We start from the raw sequence: 17,689 nt of genomic DNA on the forward strand, positions 1-17,689 counted from the left end.
CAAGTGCCAGTCGGCCAGCTCCTGTAATTCAGCTACCGAAGACTTCAAAAGCTAAGTACCCCGTTGGGGACTCATTCTTGCCTCAGCCGATGTCAGATAAAGTTAATAATTGTTTAACGTGTGGGAAACAAATACCTCATAAGGATTTCCACTCTTACTGCCTCCCCTGCCTAGGCCCACAGCACGGCGTCTCGGCCTGTTCAGCCTGTGCTTCCTTCAACCGACGCACTCTTAGACGTCGGGCGGAGTTTCCAGAGGAATTTTTTGGGGCTAGTTTTTCGTGCAATATGCCGTCGGAGACTCCGACTTCACATTTAACTAAGAAACGGAAGGACAAGGACCGACACACGCGGGCCACGGTTTCGGCTGAAACCACGGCCAGGCATACCGCGAGTGTCTCGGTCTCGGCTGAAACAGAGTCCTTGGTACTTCCAACCACCGAAATCGCTCAACCGACAACCTCGGCCCCGGAGGCCCCTGCTGAGTCGGTTATTGAATTTCCATCAGAAACTGGTGTCCTGGAACCTTCCGACACCATTCCTGTAGACAAAACTACACCAGCACGTGGTGCAGCCAGGCCTCCTGCATTCATGTCCATAAAGGCATTCTCTAGGGCTAAAGCTGCTAAACTCTCAAAAGCTTTGCCTCCCAGGGTTACCCCTCAGGGACCCACTACAGGTTCACAGATTCTAAGTTTAGCAGAGGACCTTATCTCCTTAATTAGGGGCTCACAGCCTCATCCGGACAGGGGCTCTCAACCTCCTCCAGACAAAAGGCCCAGGGTTGAGCCCTCTGATCCCCACTCCTCAGATGAGGCCTCTGATGGCTCTACTCTCTCGGACTACCAGGAGGAGGCTTTTTCGGCCTACGAGGATTCTGATGCAGAGGAATCTATCCCCTCGGCCTCCCCTCCTGAAGAGCTGTCCTTCGGGGAGACACTTCACACTATGAGAGAGCATTTCCAATGGCAGGGCCAGGAATTCTCTGATTCCAGGAAGAGATTAAGGACTTTCCTGCATTTGCCTCAGCATAGACCTTTGGCTATTCCTCCTGTTTTGAATGTCATTGATGATGTGTACTCTGAGTCTAGCACAACCCCTGACTCTCTTCCTCCGGCTCCTGTCAAACCCGATAGGTATTATAGGGTCCCGGACTCGCATCTTTTCCTTTACAAGGCCCACTCTGCTGATCCAGAAACTATTTCCCAGGGCCCTAAAGGGGTTGCAGCTGCCACTACTAAAAATCCACTCCCCTCTAAAAGGGAGTCCAGAGCTTTAGAGAGATGGGGTAAAAAAGTGTATACTACTTCTACTCTTTCTATGAGGGCATTAAATTGTCAATTTCATATGATACAGTACCAAGAGTATTTGTTAGATGAATTGCATAAAAAAACTGTCTTCACCTGAACCCCTAGATCGCAAATCACTTCAGGATCTGGTACATAACTCCCAACAGGTTAGCAACCATTTCTTGCAGTGTGGTTATGATGCATTGGAAGCTTCATGTAGGTCAGCTATGACAGGTGCAGTCATACGTAGGCATGCTTAGCTGAAGGAACAATCTCTGCCAGACCATGTTAAAGCAAAGCTTCTGGATGCTCCACTGGAAAGCAAAAGTTATTTGGCTCCACTGCTCAAGAGGTCTTAAAGAAATTTGAAGAAAAGGCAAAATCTGTACAAACAGTCAAAGACTTTCTCCAAGTCCAACCACCAAGATTCAGCAGAAATTGGCCTTCCAAGAATTGGTCCTTTCCAGACACAGAGAGATTTCAGAGAGGCAAGAACAGGCGTGCCAGAGGTAGAGGGCAAGCTAGAGGCTCCTACAGAGGACGTCAATGGCAGCCTCCCAACCAGAGAGGTAGTGCAGGACCTACAACTGCTGCACAAGGACAGACTCAATGACTTTACTTTGACACTGCCAACCAGGGCTCAATTGGAAGCACCTTTGGGCGGAAAGCTTTCTTTATTTTCAGAAAATTGGCACAGTATTACAAGGGACAAATGGGCACTACAAATAATAGACAAAAGATACAGGTTCCATTTTCACACATTACCAGAAAGAAAAGGCATGCCAGACCTGCCACCGAACCAAAGGGCAGAGGCTTTGAAACAAATCTCCAACTTAATGCAAATGAAAGCTATAGAAAAGGTTCCTCTTAGAACAAGGCCAAGGATTTTATTCCAGACTATTCCTTGTTCCAAGAAAAGAAAAGCAATGGAGGCCTATTCTCAACTTGTCCGCACTGAATACTTATCTCATTTTGCCAAAATTCAAAATGCTGACTCTACAGCAACTCCTTCCCATGCTGGGCAAGGGGTCTTGGCTGGTAACTCTAGACCTCAAGGAGGCATACCTGCATGTCCCTATCAAACAAAGTTGCAGAAGACACCTCAGATTTCTTGCAGGTTCAGAGCATTATCAATTCTCAGCATTGCCCTTTGGCTTATCTGCTGCGCCCAGAGAATTCACGAAATGCCTGGCATCAGTAATTGCACACTGCAGACTTCAGGGGATTCAAATATACCCATATCTGGACGACTGCCTTATACCAGCTGACAGCCAACAAAATTTGGTAAAACACTTGAATTATGCCATCCACCTACTTCAGGCCTTGGGATATACAGTCAACATTCACAAATCAAGACTTGTTCCATCCCAAAGAATAACTTTTCTGGGTGCGATTCTAGACACAACCACCCAAATGGCTTTCCTCTCAGAAGAAAAACAAAGTCAACTACCGGATTACTTCAAAAATCTGACAGGACAAACTCAGCTGACTGCAAGAAAAATCCTGCAGGGCCCTGGGTTACATGGCTTCTTGCATCCTTCTGATTCCACAAGCAAGGCTGCATATGAGGAAACTACAATGGTACCTAAGGAGTTTATGGACTCAGCACAGTCACAGCTTAGAAACTTTGATACCACTCATTCCATGCCTTCAAAAGGAATTTCTGTGGTAGGCTCAAGCAAGCCAGTCAAACAGGGGTCTGCCCTTCAGCAAACCAATAGCCAGCCAAACCATTACAACGGATGCTTCAGACCACGGATGGGGAGCGCACATGGAGGGCAGATGCATTCAAGGACTATGGTCACAAAAAGAGCTACGCATGCACATAAACCAAAAGGAAATGCTGGCAGTGATGCATGCAATCGAAGCCTTCAAACTCTTTCTGCATCAAGGCCACCTGCTAATAAGGACAGACAACGCCACAGTTATGTGGTACATAAGCAAGGAGGCACCCATTCCTACCCTCTTTGCAGACTGGCAATGAATCTATGAGAACTTTCCTTGAAACTCAATATAGAGCTGCAATCCCAGTTTGTGCCAGGAAAAGACAATATACTGGCGGACAGCTTAAGCAGAAATATCATGGATGCACATGAATGGCTGCTGCACCCAGACATCTTCCTACAGATAACACAATCATGGGGAAGGCCGGACATAGATCTTTTTGCCTCCCCCCACAATCATCAGCTGAAGAAATTCTGCTCAAGGACATACCACCCACAAGCATGGAAAGTGGACGCCCTCTCTTTCAGCTGGAGAACTCTAACAGTGTATGCATTTCCACCTCTTCCATTAATGACCAAGGTCTTACTGAAGATCAGGACAGAGCAGCCAAAAGTGATTCTGATAGCTCCGGACTGGCCAAGACAGCACTGGTGTACCCACTGTTAAAGAGCATGTCACGCACAAAACCATGGCCTCTTCCTCAATGGCCACTTCTCCTGACACAGCACAATTACAAAACTCTGCATTCCAACCTGAAAACCTTGCAACTAACAGCCTGGAAAATACCTTGACTCTTCCTCAGGATAAGCTATCCAAGAGAGTGAAGGATATCATCATGGAAGCTCGCTGACCTTCCACAAGAAAGGCATATTCAGCAAAATGGAAAAGATTTCACACTTGGAGCACCACAAAGGGCTTAGATGCGTCAGTGATGAACATGGCACATATCCTGGAATACTTGGCAGAAATGCTCCACAATGGCCTGTCTTACTCTTCCATTAAAATTCATGCTTCAGCAATTTCAGCAGAGTACAATACTGATCCATCTGTCTTTTCTCATCCTCTCCTAAGGCATTTTCTAAGAGGAATTAAAAACATCAATCCTCCAAGGAAACCTCCAGTGCCTACTTGGGACCTTAACTTCGTACTGGAAAAACTAACACTGCCTCCCTTTGAACCAGCAGCATTTGCAGAACTACAATTCCTGTCTTGGAAGACTACCTTCCTTCTGGCCATAACCTCAGCAAGAAGAGTATCTGAGTTACAGGCCCTCATGGCAGTACAGCCATTTCTTATTTTTCATCAGGACAGAGTCTCATTGAGAACCAATCCTTCATTTATGCCAAAGGTGGTATCCAGGGTCTCATTAAACCAAGCTATTCACCTGCCTACCTTCTTTCCAAATCCACAAAACAAAGGGGAGAAACTTCTGCACACCCTGGACATACACAGGCAGTTGTGCTGCTACTTGGATAGAACTAAAAGTTACAGAAAAACTGACCAGCTGTTGGTAGCATATGCTGCTGGTGCACAAGGAAAAGCAATTTCCAAACAGACAATTTCAAAATAGATAGGGAATTGCATTCGTTTTTGCTATTCCTTTCATGGAAAAACTGTGCCAGCTAACATTAGACCTCATTCCACCAGAGCCACAGCCACCTCCACAGCCTTCTTAAGAGGGGTGGCTACCAAGGACATTTTAGAAGCTGCTACATGGAGCTCCGTGCATACATTTTCCAAGCATTACAATTTACCTTTATATTCCAGATCCAGAGCAGGCTTTGCTACGGCAGTCCTGCAGGGCATTTTAGCTACACCATCCTTTACATAGATCCTCCACCCCCAGATTGGCTATGGTATTCTACCCATATGTGATGACTGCAGATGCATCCTTGAAGGACATAGCACAGTTTTGTACCTACCATAAATGTAGATGTCCGATAGGTATGCATCTGCAGTCAGGTTTACCCTCCCTCCTTCCCCTCTGTGGTATTTATTGGGTACTTTTCCCTCTCATAGCTAGCTGGGGTTATCTATTATGGTGTATTTGTTTTATATATTTATGTATATATATATATAATATATTTATATTTCTGTGCATGTTTGGAATTTATTGCATTTCTCCAAATTTAGCCTTCCTTTGAGGGCACCTGGCATCTGGGGCAAGAAACACTGAGGAAGATGGCGTCGGCTGACGCTTTTATACCCCAGGCGCTCTGACGTCATGGAAAGGGCGACATCCGCCACCGCCGGACCCAGACTTTGGAATCCGGCCGACCGAAGGGCTGCCTGAGGCAGGACAACCCATATGTGATGACTGCAGATGCATACCTATCGGACATCTACATTTATGGTAGGTACAAAACTGTACTTTAAGAGCTTCCAACTCCTCATTTTGTGCATTGTGTTGAGGCATTTCCCATAAATCCTCAGCTGCTCTAATTGAAATCTTTTTAATCCAAACACCCAAGTGTTTCATTTTCTTGTCCCAATAAGTATGGGTATTGCTGAAATAATTCATGTGTGGGAACATAGTTTATTGTTATAGCCTTTTTTATTTTAGTTGACTTTTTCTCGAGATATGAAATGATTTCAGAATGCTTCACAATACTGGTATTCTTTCCTGGATTTATAAAATACAAGGCTTCTGCAAATAAGCCTTTTTTTCCTTGCATAAAACTATTTGTACCCTTGAATTTCTAAGTCCTTGTTTTCTTTGCCAGTGGTTCTAAGTATAAGGCAAGTAAAGGAAAAGAGAAAGAGGACACCTTTTTCCGGTTCCTTTAAGCACAGAGCTTGTCAGAAAGGAACTCGCCCACCTTGTTTCTTGCTTGTGATCCTTCATATATCTTTGTAATTAACCCCATTATTCTGACAGGAAATGCAAATGTTGCCATTGGCCTACTTATAAAATCCCAGCCTACTCTTCATTTAGATCCTTCAACATTAACAGGATCTTATTGCTCTTGGCTTCCCTTTGACACATTCTTCATAAAGGCCTATCTTCCAGCAGAACATGTTGCATTTTAGTATCTCCACTTCCTAAAAATTTCCAACATAAATATTTACTGTCAAATGACTGAAAACCAAAAGACTGAATCCCATAAAGACTGAAAATTCAAATTACTGAATACATTTTTAATGCAAGAGGCAAGCCCCCTAGCTCTCCTTGTGTGTGTGGGGGGGGTGCATCCCCTCCCCCGCTAACTATATATACCAACTCAAGATCGCACAACAATGGAGAATGGGCAAATTCCATGATTCATTATTTTGGATTTTCAGTCTTTTTGGGATTCAGTTTTTTGGTTTTCAGTCATTTGATAGTGAACTCCAACAAAACTATGACAACTGCATGGCTTCCACCATCCCGATTCCACTAGTTAAACTTCACATGAAAAAAAAACAGTGGTTTATCAATCAGTGTGATTTTATACAAGTATCCCCTGCCATTTCATATCCCAGTGCTGAAGTTGGTCAGGTAGGAGATCTCATGGTGGGCGACCCAGACTTGGTTGAATGCAGGTCTTCTACACCCACCCCCATTTTCAGTCCATAACAACGAATGCATGAGACTTTGCTTGGGAAGCAGTATTCAACTATATCTAAGTACAGGGAGTATGAGACCGTCCTGTCAAGAAAAAAATACAGATGTGAAAGAATTGGGTGGCCTTGCTGCAGACTTTGAATTATTTGTAAAGCTCATGATCTCTCCATTTAATCGGTCAACACCACTGTGAAATCGTGCATAAATATGAGAGACCAGGTCTTTGCCGCCCCCCCCCCTGCAGACTTGTCATGATGGCATATGAAGTAGAAATTCAACCCAGTCTTTCCATTCAGGCTACTTGCATCACTTTAAAGTCGAACTCTGTGACAGACATGTTGAGCAGATCCAAGACAGGCACTCACAAATGGATGTTGCACCCAGAGTTTTTCCAGGAGATTATCCACCTGTGGAATACTCTCCGACTATTGTTCCTCTGCCTGCCTCCCCCTTTCCTCTCTTAACCAGAGTTATTTTAAAGATACAGAAAGACTTCCCCAGCACTCTTTGTATCTCCTTTTTAGGCTAAACAACACTGTAAGTTCACCATATATGTTGTTGTCGTGTAAGCTGTTTGGGTCCCATCCTGCTCATGACTGTCTAGTTTTTCAAAGCTTTTGGTTGCCTTCCACTTGCTGTAACTGTGTGAAGCTCAAGACAAGGGCCCTAAAGAGTGCAGATCTCTTCTGAGCTCTTTTGTTACCCAAGAGCACTCTGTTGGCAGACCCTGTGGAAAGTTCTGTTGGCTAACGATCCTTCAAGACTGGACAGAAAGTATTTCACTAAAAAATATTTTTCAGGAAAAACCTGTGTTTTTTTCTATCTAAAGTATTTCTCTACAAAACATTTAGGACTTTCGTTAAATTTCTACGAGTTGACATAAAAGTGCTTAGGTGATCTTTTTGTTTGAAAGTGTGTGTGACTAAAATATTAGGCTGGATTTGTGTTCCCTTTTGGGTAGGATACTGTGCTTGTGAGGTACTGTCTGTGGTTTACTTACCACAGAACCACTCGTCTGTCTTGCCTTTTACTGACTCAAGACAGACTCTGCTATCCTATTCTGAGGTCTCTCTCTCTCTCTCTCTCATCTTTCCAGTAGAGCAGCCATTGATCTCTGGGTTTTACCTTCCCCTGTCTGCAAGAATGAGTAACCTATCTAGAGTCTTTGGTGTCAGGCTGGCTGCAGTCACTGGTGGTTGACTCTGCTGTGGCCGTATGCTCACCAGACAGCTCAGGCAGTGAAGACCAGGGAGATGGCCACAACCTCTGCAAGATGTAGGGGTGTTCTTGACTGGTAAGAGATCCACTTTTGACAGTCTTGAGGAAGGGGCATGTGAAAGCTTTTCACTTAGCCCATGGGAACCTGTATCATGGACTAGTTTGCATTCTTAGTCCATCATTCCTTAGTGAGATTTCCAGGAAAACTGAACATTGTGAGAAAGCCTAGTCTCCTGTTTCTGTTTCTATAGACAGGAGAGTGTTACTGGGTTTTAAGGAACTCATTTGTACTTTTTCTTTGCCTCCTTGTTCTTCAGGCAAAAAAGTATTCTGTTTCTGACGTAGATTTCAGTCAGGAGAGCAGGCATTGCACAGAGCTGTTGTACTTAAAGAATTTCTTCTTAGTTGGACTTCCATTTTGTAAATGTATCTTTTTCTAACATTACCTAAGACGAAAGAGGTTTTTCACTGGGGCAGAGAGAAATTCCTATGACACTGAAAAGTTGTTATGAATTGGTACAGTTACAGATGGCATGAGACTTGTCACAATCCAAAAATCAGTACCAAATATTTAGGGCAGAATCTGATAGCAGGGGAAAACAACCCTTTAGGCCTCCAGAGGCTTTGTAGACTGGGAGCAGGGGTCTATTATTTTGTGGTCCGTGTTTGTCATGTTTACTGATGGCCAGCCAAAAAAGAAAATAAGGCATAGGTTGGTATCCGTTTTACTCATCTGTCTCATCAGCTAACACCCAAGGTTAAGGAATAATGAGGCCAAATCCAAGCTGGGAGTAACTGAAAGCTCTGGAAGTCAAACTGTAAGGCAAATTCTTCTGGTAGTTAACTCATATTAACAGGGGATGTCCTTCAAGGATGCATCTGCAGTCCTTACAAATGGGTTGTCCTGTCGTCAGGCAGCCCTTCGGTCGGCCGGATTCCAAAGTCTGGGTCTGGCCTCGGCTGGTGTCGCACTTCACCCGACGTCATAGCTGCAGTTATTCGGGTATAAAGGCATCAGCCGACGCCATTTTCCTCCGTCTTTCTTGCCGCGTGGCGCCCGAAGCAGAAGCTGTTCGCAAGTGCCGGTCGGTCAGAACCAGAGATTACTACTACCGAATACTACTTCGAAGACTTCTAAAAAGCTAAGTACCCCGTTGGGGACTCTTTCTTGCCTCAGCTGATGTCAGAAAAAGTGAATAACTGTTTAACTTGTGGGAAACAAATACCTCATAAAGATTTCCACTCTTACTGCTTACCCTGTTTAGGCCCAGACCACGACGTAGCAGCTTGTCCAGCCTGTTTTTCTTTTAACCGGCGGACGCTTAGATGTCGGTCTGAATTTGCTGAGGAGTTTTTCGGCTCCGATTTCACTTATATTATGCCGTCGGATCCTCCGACTACGCAAATGTCTAAAAAAACGCAAGGAAAAGGACCGACACTCACGGTTAAGCCAACCGCGAGTGTCTCGGTTTCGGCTGAAACCGAGCAAGCGGTTCTTCCTTCAGCCGAAAACTTACCTCCTACCGAGGCCTCTTCCAACCTGGTGGAGTCGGCCTCTGAAATCCCACCTGCTGTTGCAGTTTCTCAGGAACTATCTGACACTATTCCTTTGGATATTTCAACCCCTGCACGTGGAGCTGCTAGGCCACCTGCAGCCATGTCCATTAAGGCCTTTGCCAGGGCTAAAGCAGCTAAAACTACTAAAACTGTGCCTGCTTAAGCCCCCCTCTCACAGGCCTAGCTCTAGTTCACAAATGCTTAGTTTAGCAGAGGATCTAATTTCTTTAATCCGGGGATCTCAACCACATCCAGACAGGGCCTCTCAGCCACCTCCAGAGAAGAGGCCTAGAGCAGAGCCCCCTCAGTCTATCTCCACAGATGATTCCTCTGATGATTCAGATGATACAGACCCTCCAGAGGCTCCTTACTTCCCTTATGAAGACTCTGATGCTGAAGAGTCCATCCCTTCTGCCTCTCCGCCTGAGGAATTTTCCTTTGGGGAAACCTTGCATGCTATGAGGGAACAATTTCAGTGGCAGGGCCAGGATTTTTCAGACTCCAGAAAAAGGCTTAGAACCTTTCTGCATTTACCACAACATAGGCCTTTAGCCATACCTCCAGTTCTTTCTGTTGTAGATGATGCATTTAATGATGCTTGTACTGCTCCTGATTCTCTACCTCCGGCCCCTGCTAAGCCTGATAGATACTACAGGGTCCCGGACACGCATTACCATTTGTATAAGGCTCCTTTTGCAGACCCCGAGACTTATCTCCCAAGGGCCTAAGGCTGTAGCAGCCACCTCTGCTAAAAACCCCCTCCCCTCTGAAAGGGAATCCAGATCCTTAGAGAGATGGGGTAAAAAAGTTTACACTTCTGCTACTCTATCAGCTAGGGCCTTGAACTGTCAATTTCACATGATCCAGTATCAAGAATTTATGCTAGACCAGTTAAACAAAAAACTGTCCTCTGATGAAGCATTTGACAAAAAATCTGTTCAGGAAATGGTACATAACATTCAGCAAGTCAGTAACCATTCTTTAAAATGCGGCTATGATGCACTGGAGGCTTCCTTTAGATCAGCCATGACTGGCACAGTTATCAGAAGGCATGCATGGTTAAAAGAGCAGGCCTTACCAGACCATGTCAAGTCCAAACTATTGGATGCTCCTATGGATAAGATCAATTTGTTTGGCTCTCCTGCACAACAGGTGCTGAAGATGGAAGAGAAGGCAAAATCTGTCCAAACAGTAAAAGATTTCTTACAGCTCCAACCGCCAAGGTTTAGCAGAAATTGGCCCTCCAAGAATTGGTCCTTTCCAGACTCCTCCAGAACTCAGAGAGGCAGGAATAGGCGTTCAAGAGGCAGAAACCAATCCAGGGGTGCCTACAGGGGACGCCAGTGGCAGGGTAACAACCAGCGAAGTACAGCCACAGACACAGGCACCACCACAACTACAGGGCAATCACAGTGACTTGGCTCTGGCACCGCCTACCAGGGAACAACTAGAAGCACCCTTAGGCGGGAAGCTAGCCTTATTTTCAATGAACTGGCATTACATCACAAGAGACAAGTGGATTTTACAGACAATAGACCAAGGCTACAGGTTTCACTTCCATACTCTACCAGGAAAGAGAGGAATGCCAAACCTACCTCCAAATCAAAAGGCAGAAGCTCTAAAACAAATATCTCAATTATTAAGGATGAGAGCTGTGGAAAAGGTACCATCTATGGAGCAAGGAAAGGGATTTTACTCTAGACTCTTCCTGGTACCAAGAAAAGAGAGCAAATGGAGGCCTATTCTCGACCTGTCCGCTTTAAACACATTCCTCATTGTTCCAAAATTCAAAATGCTGACTCTACAGCAACTTCTTCCCATGCTGGGCAAGGAGTCTTGGCTGGTAACTCTAGATCTCAAGGAGGCGTACCTGCACGTCCCCATACGACCAAATTGCAGAAGATACCTCAGATTTCTTGCAGGATCAGAGCATTATCAATTCTCAGCATTGCCCTTTGGCTTATCTACTGCGCCCAGAGTATTCACGAAATGCCTGGCATCAGTAATTGCTTATTGCAGGCTTCAGGGAATCCAAATTTACCCCTACCTGGATGACTGCCTGATACAAGCGGACAACAAAAACAAGCTAACAGAAGACTTACAAAGGGTCATTTACCTGCTACAAGCCCTGGGATATACAGTCAATGTAAAAAAGTCAAGGCTGATACCATCCCAAAGAATAACCTTTTTGGGTGCAGAACTGGACACATCAAAACAAATGGCATTCCTAACAGTAGAAAAACAAGAGCAGCTACCTCTCTACTTCTTGGCATTAACAAAGCAGAACCATCTAACAGCAAGAAAAGTACTGCAAGCCCTGGGCTTCATGGCATCCTGCATAATACTGGTCCCTCATGCCAGACTGCATATGAGAAAGCTACAGTGGTACCTAAAGAATTTATAGTCTCAACACAAGCACAGCCTAGAAACCCAAATCCCAATAATCCCATGCCTGAAGCAAGAGTTCCTATGGTGGGCTCAGGCCTGTCAATCAAACATAGGATTACCCTTCAACAGCACTCAACCAAGCCAAACCATCACGACGGACGCCTCAGACCTCGGTTGGGGGGCCCACATGCTGGACAAGTGCATACAAGACTTATGGACTCAAGACCAGCTGCACCTACACATAAATCTAAAGGAAATGCTGGCAGTAAAATTGTCAATTCAGACATTCAGACCATTTCTCCGAGAAGGTCAATTGATGATAAGGACAGACAACACCACAGTTATGTGGTACATCAACAAACAGGGAGGCACACATTCGTACCCTCTGTGCCGGATGGCACTGGACCTCTGGAATGTGGCTCTGAGCTACAACATTCAGTTACAACCAATTTTTGTACCAGGAAAAGAAAACATTCTAGCAGACATATTAAGCAGGACTACCACGGATGCCCACGAATGGATGCTGCATCCGGACATCTTCAAAACCATTACAAGAAAATGGGGACTCCCAGAGATAGACTTATTTGCATCCCCACGCAATCACCAGCTAAAGAAATTCTGCACAAGGACGTACCACCCACTTGCTTGGAAGGTGGACTCCCTATCTTTCAGTTGGAAAAACCTGACAGCATATGCATTCCCACCACTTCCTTTGATGCACAAGGTGCTATTGAAGATCAGAGGACCGTCCAAGGATCATTCTGGTAGCTCCAGACTGGCCAAGGCAACATTGGTACCCATTGCTAAGGAGCATGTCTCTGGAACAAATATGGGCACTACCCCTAGTTCCATTGCTGTTAACACAGAACAACTACAACATCCTGCATCCAAACCTGAAAACTCTGCAGCTGACTGCCTGGAACATTGCATAAGATCAATTAACCCAAATTTATCCCAAAGGGTTAAAGACATTATCCTTGAGGCTCGCAGACCCTCAACAAGAAAAAATTATTCAGCAAAATGGAAAAGATATCTCATTTGGAGTACTGCAAAGGGAGAAGATGTGTCACTGGTAAACATAGCCAACATCCTGGAATACTTGGCAGAGCTCTTCCACACAGGCCTGTCCTATTCTTCCATCAAGATTCATGCATCAGCTATTTCAGCAGAATACAGCTTGGATCCTCCTGTCTTCTCACATCCTCTGCTCAGGCAGTTTCTGAGAGGAATTAAAAATGTAAAACCTCCTAGGAAACCACCATTGCCAGCATGGGACTTGAACTTTGTGCTAGAAAAATTGACACTTCCTCCTTTCGAACCAGCAGCAACAGCAGAATTACAATACTTATCATGGAAGACTGCTTTCCTGCTGGCAATCACTTCAGCAAGAAGGGTATCTGAACTACAGGCATTAATGGCAGTGCAACCCTTCCTGATCTTCCATCAAGATAGAGTGTCCATGAGAACGAATCCTACATTTATGCCTAAGGTGGTATCCAGAGTGTCTTTAAATCAGGCTATCCACCTACCTACATTCTTCCCTAACCCACAGAACAGGGGAGAAAGACTGTTGCATACCTTGGATGTACATAGACAATTACGCTACTACCTGGACAGGACCAAGAACTATAGAAAAACTGACCAGCTACTGGTAGCATATGCAACAGGAAGGGAAGGAAAAGCAATTTCTAAACAGACGATCTCCAAGTGGATAGGAAATTGCATTAGATTCTGTTACTCCTTCCATGGAAAGAAAACTCCAGAAAACATCAGGCCTCACTCTACAAGGGCTACAGCCACTACCATAGCCTTCTTACGAGGAGTGGCTACCAAGGACATTATAGAGGCTGCTACTTGGACCTCCGTGCATACATTTGCCAAGCATTATAACTTACCTTTATACTCTAGATCCCGAGCAGGTTTTGCCACTGCTGTTTTGCAAGGGATCCTAACTACACCATAATTTCTTTTCTCCTCCTCCCCCAGTTTGGCTATGGTATTCTACCCATTTGTAAGGACTGCAGATGCATCCTTGAAGGACATAGTACAGTTTTGTACCTACCATAAATGTAGATGTCCGATAGGAATGCATCTGCAGTCAGGATTACCCACCCGCCTTTCCCCTCTGTGGTACTCCTAGGGTATCTGCCCATCTTATAGCTAGCTGGGGGGGGGTCTATTATGGTGTATTTGTTTGTATATATGTACATACATGCTTATTTTTTGTGTTTGCTCTCTACTATTTGGAATCATTGGCATTTATCCAAATTTAGCCTTCCAAGAGGGCACCTGGCATCTGGGGCAAGAAACACTGAGGAAAATGGCGTCGGCTGATGCCTTTATACCCGAATAACTGCAGCTATGACGTCGGGTGAAGTGCGACACCAGCCGAGGCCAGACCCAGACTTTGGAATCCGGCCGACGGAAGGGCTGCCTGACAACAGGACAACCCATTTGTAAGGACTGCAGATGCATTCCTATCGGACATCTACATTTATGGTAGGTACAAAACTGTACTTTCATGCTGCAGAGGGGACACTACTCGGGCTCCGGTGGTTGCTTAATAAACGTATGTTCACAGAATTATATAGTTTTTGGTCAGAAGAACTGAAAAATGCAAGATTATTACATTTACTGACATTAAACTGACATCAATGTACCTCAACAAAGGAGTGAACAGAGTTCATGCCGAAAGGCATGGGTACTGCAGACAAAGTTTTGATCTGACAAAAAGAGGCTGATGAAAGCAAAGTAAAAGCAGCTGTTATTGTTGAAGGGTTGTATGGTCTTTTAAGCTGTCATTCTCGTCTAATAGTGTTCAAGGTTGTTGTCTTCTAACCTAATTGTGGGAATGCTGTGGTCAGGACATGTGCACCTTGAACACCAAGAGCTTGACGTTTAAAGCAGGGAATTATGGAGTGCATAATATAGCTTGTACCCAGATATTCCACAGATTGGAAAGCACTTTCAAAGAAGTCAACGCAATTTCCTTTGTCTAAGGAACAGACGGTGTTACATCAGCCAATTGCCCATCTTTTTTGTATCATAAGGTTAGTATTTCATAGCCCTTGTGTGTGTGTGTGTGTGACTTCTCAAAGCTATTTTTACTTTAGACAGCTTGCAGATTTATTGTGCACAACTTTAAATTCTGTATATAATTTGTCATTTAGTGATTTGAGCTTTAGAACAGTATTTTCTTGTTTATGGTTCTTTTGAACATTCCAAAAACAGTTTTCAGTTGTAGTGGGATTCCTAAAAGTTTTAAGACATAAATTCACAAATTTTCTGTTGTGTGTGGTTTTATGTGGTAGACTGATGCTTCATGCGATTGCTTTGCAGGTACCATATGGAATGTCTTAATCCACCTCTTAATTCTGTTCCTGTTGAAGAGTGGTTTTGTCCAGAATGTGCTGCCAATTCTACAGAGAGTGGTACTGTTAATGGATTTCCTTTTTCAGTAGTTACAAATAAGCATTTTTATATTTTATGTTAGTTGTTGTAGACCTTTTTATGCATTAGATGACTTAAATAGGCTGTTGATGAAAGTTTTGTCAAAGGTTTATTTGGATGTTGGAACAGAAAAATGAGCTTTTAAAACATTTGGATGAGCTTCTTTGCATTTGGTGTTTGCATCAGTACTCTCTAGTTCTCATATTTGACTGTTTTCACACTGTTGGTAGTAGCACCTTGATGTAACCTGTTAGATCCACTGTATTCAGCAGAGAAGTCTCTGTGGCGCTGCAGCTTTGCAGTCTGATACTGGGAGTTGGTCAGACTAGTTTCTGATAGGTTTGCTGTTGCTGCTCCCTCATCTTCCTATGGATATTGATGACTATTATGATACACTGGCGGTCTCCCAGTTACTGGCACAACTTATTCCCCATCACTGTGTATGGTTGTGGTGGAGATGAGCAGTGGTTTCCCATTGCTTTGTCACAGCAGAGTTAATCTTCAAGTACTACAGTTTGATACCTTTCAGTGGCTTTTATCACTGCTTAGTCTTTATTGTTGCTGGCCCATACAGATTCCTTGAGGCTAGTTCTGGGTTGTGATAAACTAATTTGTTGGTACAGACATGAAATTTATGAATTTAATCCAGGGCTGATGTACAAAAGAAAGGAAAAACAGTTGCAGTTTATGAATTTAGTGCTTTTGTACTTAAGTTGAAACTTGAACAGTGGCTGAAGTGCCTATGAGAGGTAGCTGGGGGAGATGGAAGTGAGCAGCCATTGCAGGTTCACCCTTCCGGGGGGTGGGCTGCTCTTTGCAAAGGTGGTAACTGAGCAGTCGATGATGTCCTTCTATTCCTGTGTTGCAGTGTTCTTGGTGTGGAATTTTCCACCTCAGGTGACCTGTATGTCTGTTCCTATACAAAAGCTTCAGCTTGGCTGTTGTAGTTGCATGGGATGTCGCATGTAGGGCCATAAACCAGAGACCTTAAATGTGATGTCTGCAGCACAGACCTCAGAACTTTTCAGCCGCAGACCAACACATTATGTGCCTCGCTCATTCACTGCAAAACATCTAAAAGCCAAGTACCCCGTTGGGGTTTTCTTCTTTAATTTCTAGCTAAAGCTTGGTTTGTAGTAGCAATCCTTAGGCGATGTCATCAAAAAAGGGCAAATGCCAATGTGGGCGCCATTTACCCCATAAGGACGCACATGACCGCTGTTTTTGTTTTTACTTTGGCCAGGAGCACTGTCACAGCGCTTGCTCTGCCAGTTTTTCGTTTCTAAGACCCTTTGCAGCTGTCTGACTGCACTAAATCTCTACCTGGAAAACCAACAGCTTAAAAAATTAGCTCTCGGGATGGATCCCGTCTTGGAGGCCTCAACTGAACCTCTACAAAAGAAGGCCAAGTTTCCTAGGCCAACTTCCTCTGCCACTCCTCTCTATCGGATGCCCCACCAGCTACTGATTTAGGAGTTGAGGGACATCTGATGGGACCTGTCAGCTTCAACCTTGGAGCAAACCACTTCACAGTTGACAACTGGCACGTCCCCAGAGACAACCCAACACCAGCTACCGCTGAGGTCGACGGGGAACCGGACACAGCCGAACCTCCGACCGGGATCCCTCCACCAGACACTGCTACCATTAGCCAGGCATCCGATGCCAGGCCTACTCCTAAGTCTATCCCAGTCAAAAAGAAACAAACTAAACATCTGGCTACTCCTGCAGAAGGCCTTCCTGATTGGCAGTCCCTTCACCTCTTCCTTAATGCAGGCCTTTGTGGCCCTTAGGCCTTCAGCCTCTTCTCCTGCTACTCTAACTCTGCTTAGCCCTAGGGCTGCCTCTGCTTCTTCTCTTCCACCCCTTACCTCACAAGAGAGGGAAGAAAAGCAAGAGACCTATTATTCCTCTTCTGAGGGATCCATTTCTTACACTTCCCAACTAGCCTTTTCTCAAGAGTGTTATTCACCAGATGAGGACTCTGTTGAGGAAGACTCCCCCCACCCCCCAGAGGATATCACCTTTGGTGAAACCATCACCAAAATGAAAGAATTCAAATGGCACACCTCACAAATATTTGAGACTCAAAAGAGGTATTTTGAGCTTTTACAAATGGTATCTCTCTCCCCTCCCCTTCTGCCATTCCACTTGTCATCCCTGCCTATTTAGATGCCTTTGCCTCTGCATCAGAAACACCAGATTCTCAGCCACCTGCCCCTAAGACCAGACTACAAGGTGCCTGAGGACCAAAAATTTAGTCAAACCTCCCTTGACAGATCCTGCTGTGATTGCCATTTCACCAGATAAACAATCCAGACTCATTCCTTCTGCCTCTCTCTTGCCTACAGACAAAGACAGTACAACAATAAGTAGAATTGGAAAGAAAGGTCTACACCTCTTCCACATTGGCCTTTAGAGCCATCAACTATCAAACCCATATGACCAAATATGCTTTGGACCTGGTCTCTCAAGCCACTACTCTGCTGGCTGCTACTCCTGACTGCCCCATTAAAGCT

At 44.7% G+C, this 17,689-nt stretch overlaps 1 protein-coding gene across 4 annotated transcripts in view; it reads left to right on the top strand.

Moving 5' to 3' along the window:
• Positions 1-17,689, top strand: part of PHRF1 (PHD and ring finger domains 1) — a 1,670,136-nt gene that overhangs the window by 64,950 nt on the left and 1,587,497 nt on the right. For all 4 annotated transcript variants that reach the window (XM_044059137.1, XM_044059136.1, XM_044059138.1 and 1 more), the window contains exon 2: positions 15,060-15,151. In XM_044059137.1, the coding sequence (XP_043915072.1) occupies positions 15,067-15,151 (85 nt within the window). In that variant the 5' untranslated portion in view covers positions 15,060-15,066. The remainder of the gene's footprint in view (positions 1-15,059; positions 15,152-17,689) is intronic.

The sequence above is a fragment of the Protopterus annectens genome, chromosome 17.part0 (assembly GCF_019279795.1).
Source record: "Protopterus annectens isolate FY-2018-M chromosome 17.part0, PAN1.0, whole genome shotgun sequence".
Classification (NCBI taxonomy): domain Eukaryota; kingdom Metazoa; phylum Chordata; order Ceratodontiformes; family Protopteridae; genus Protopterus; species Protopterus annectens.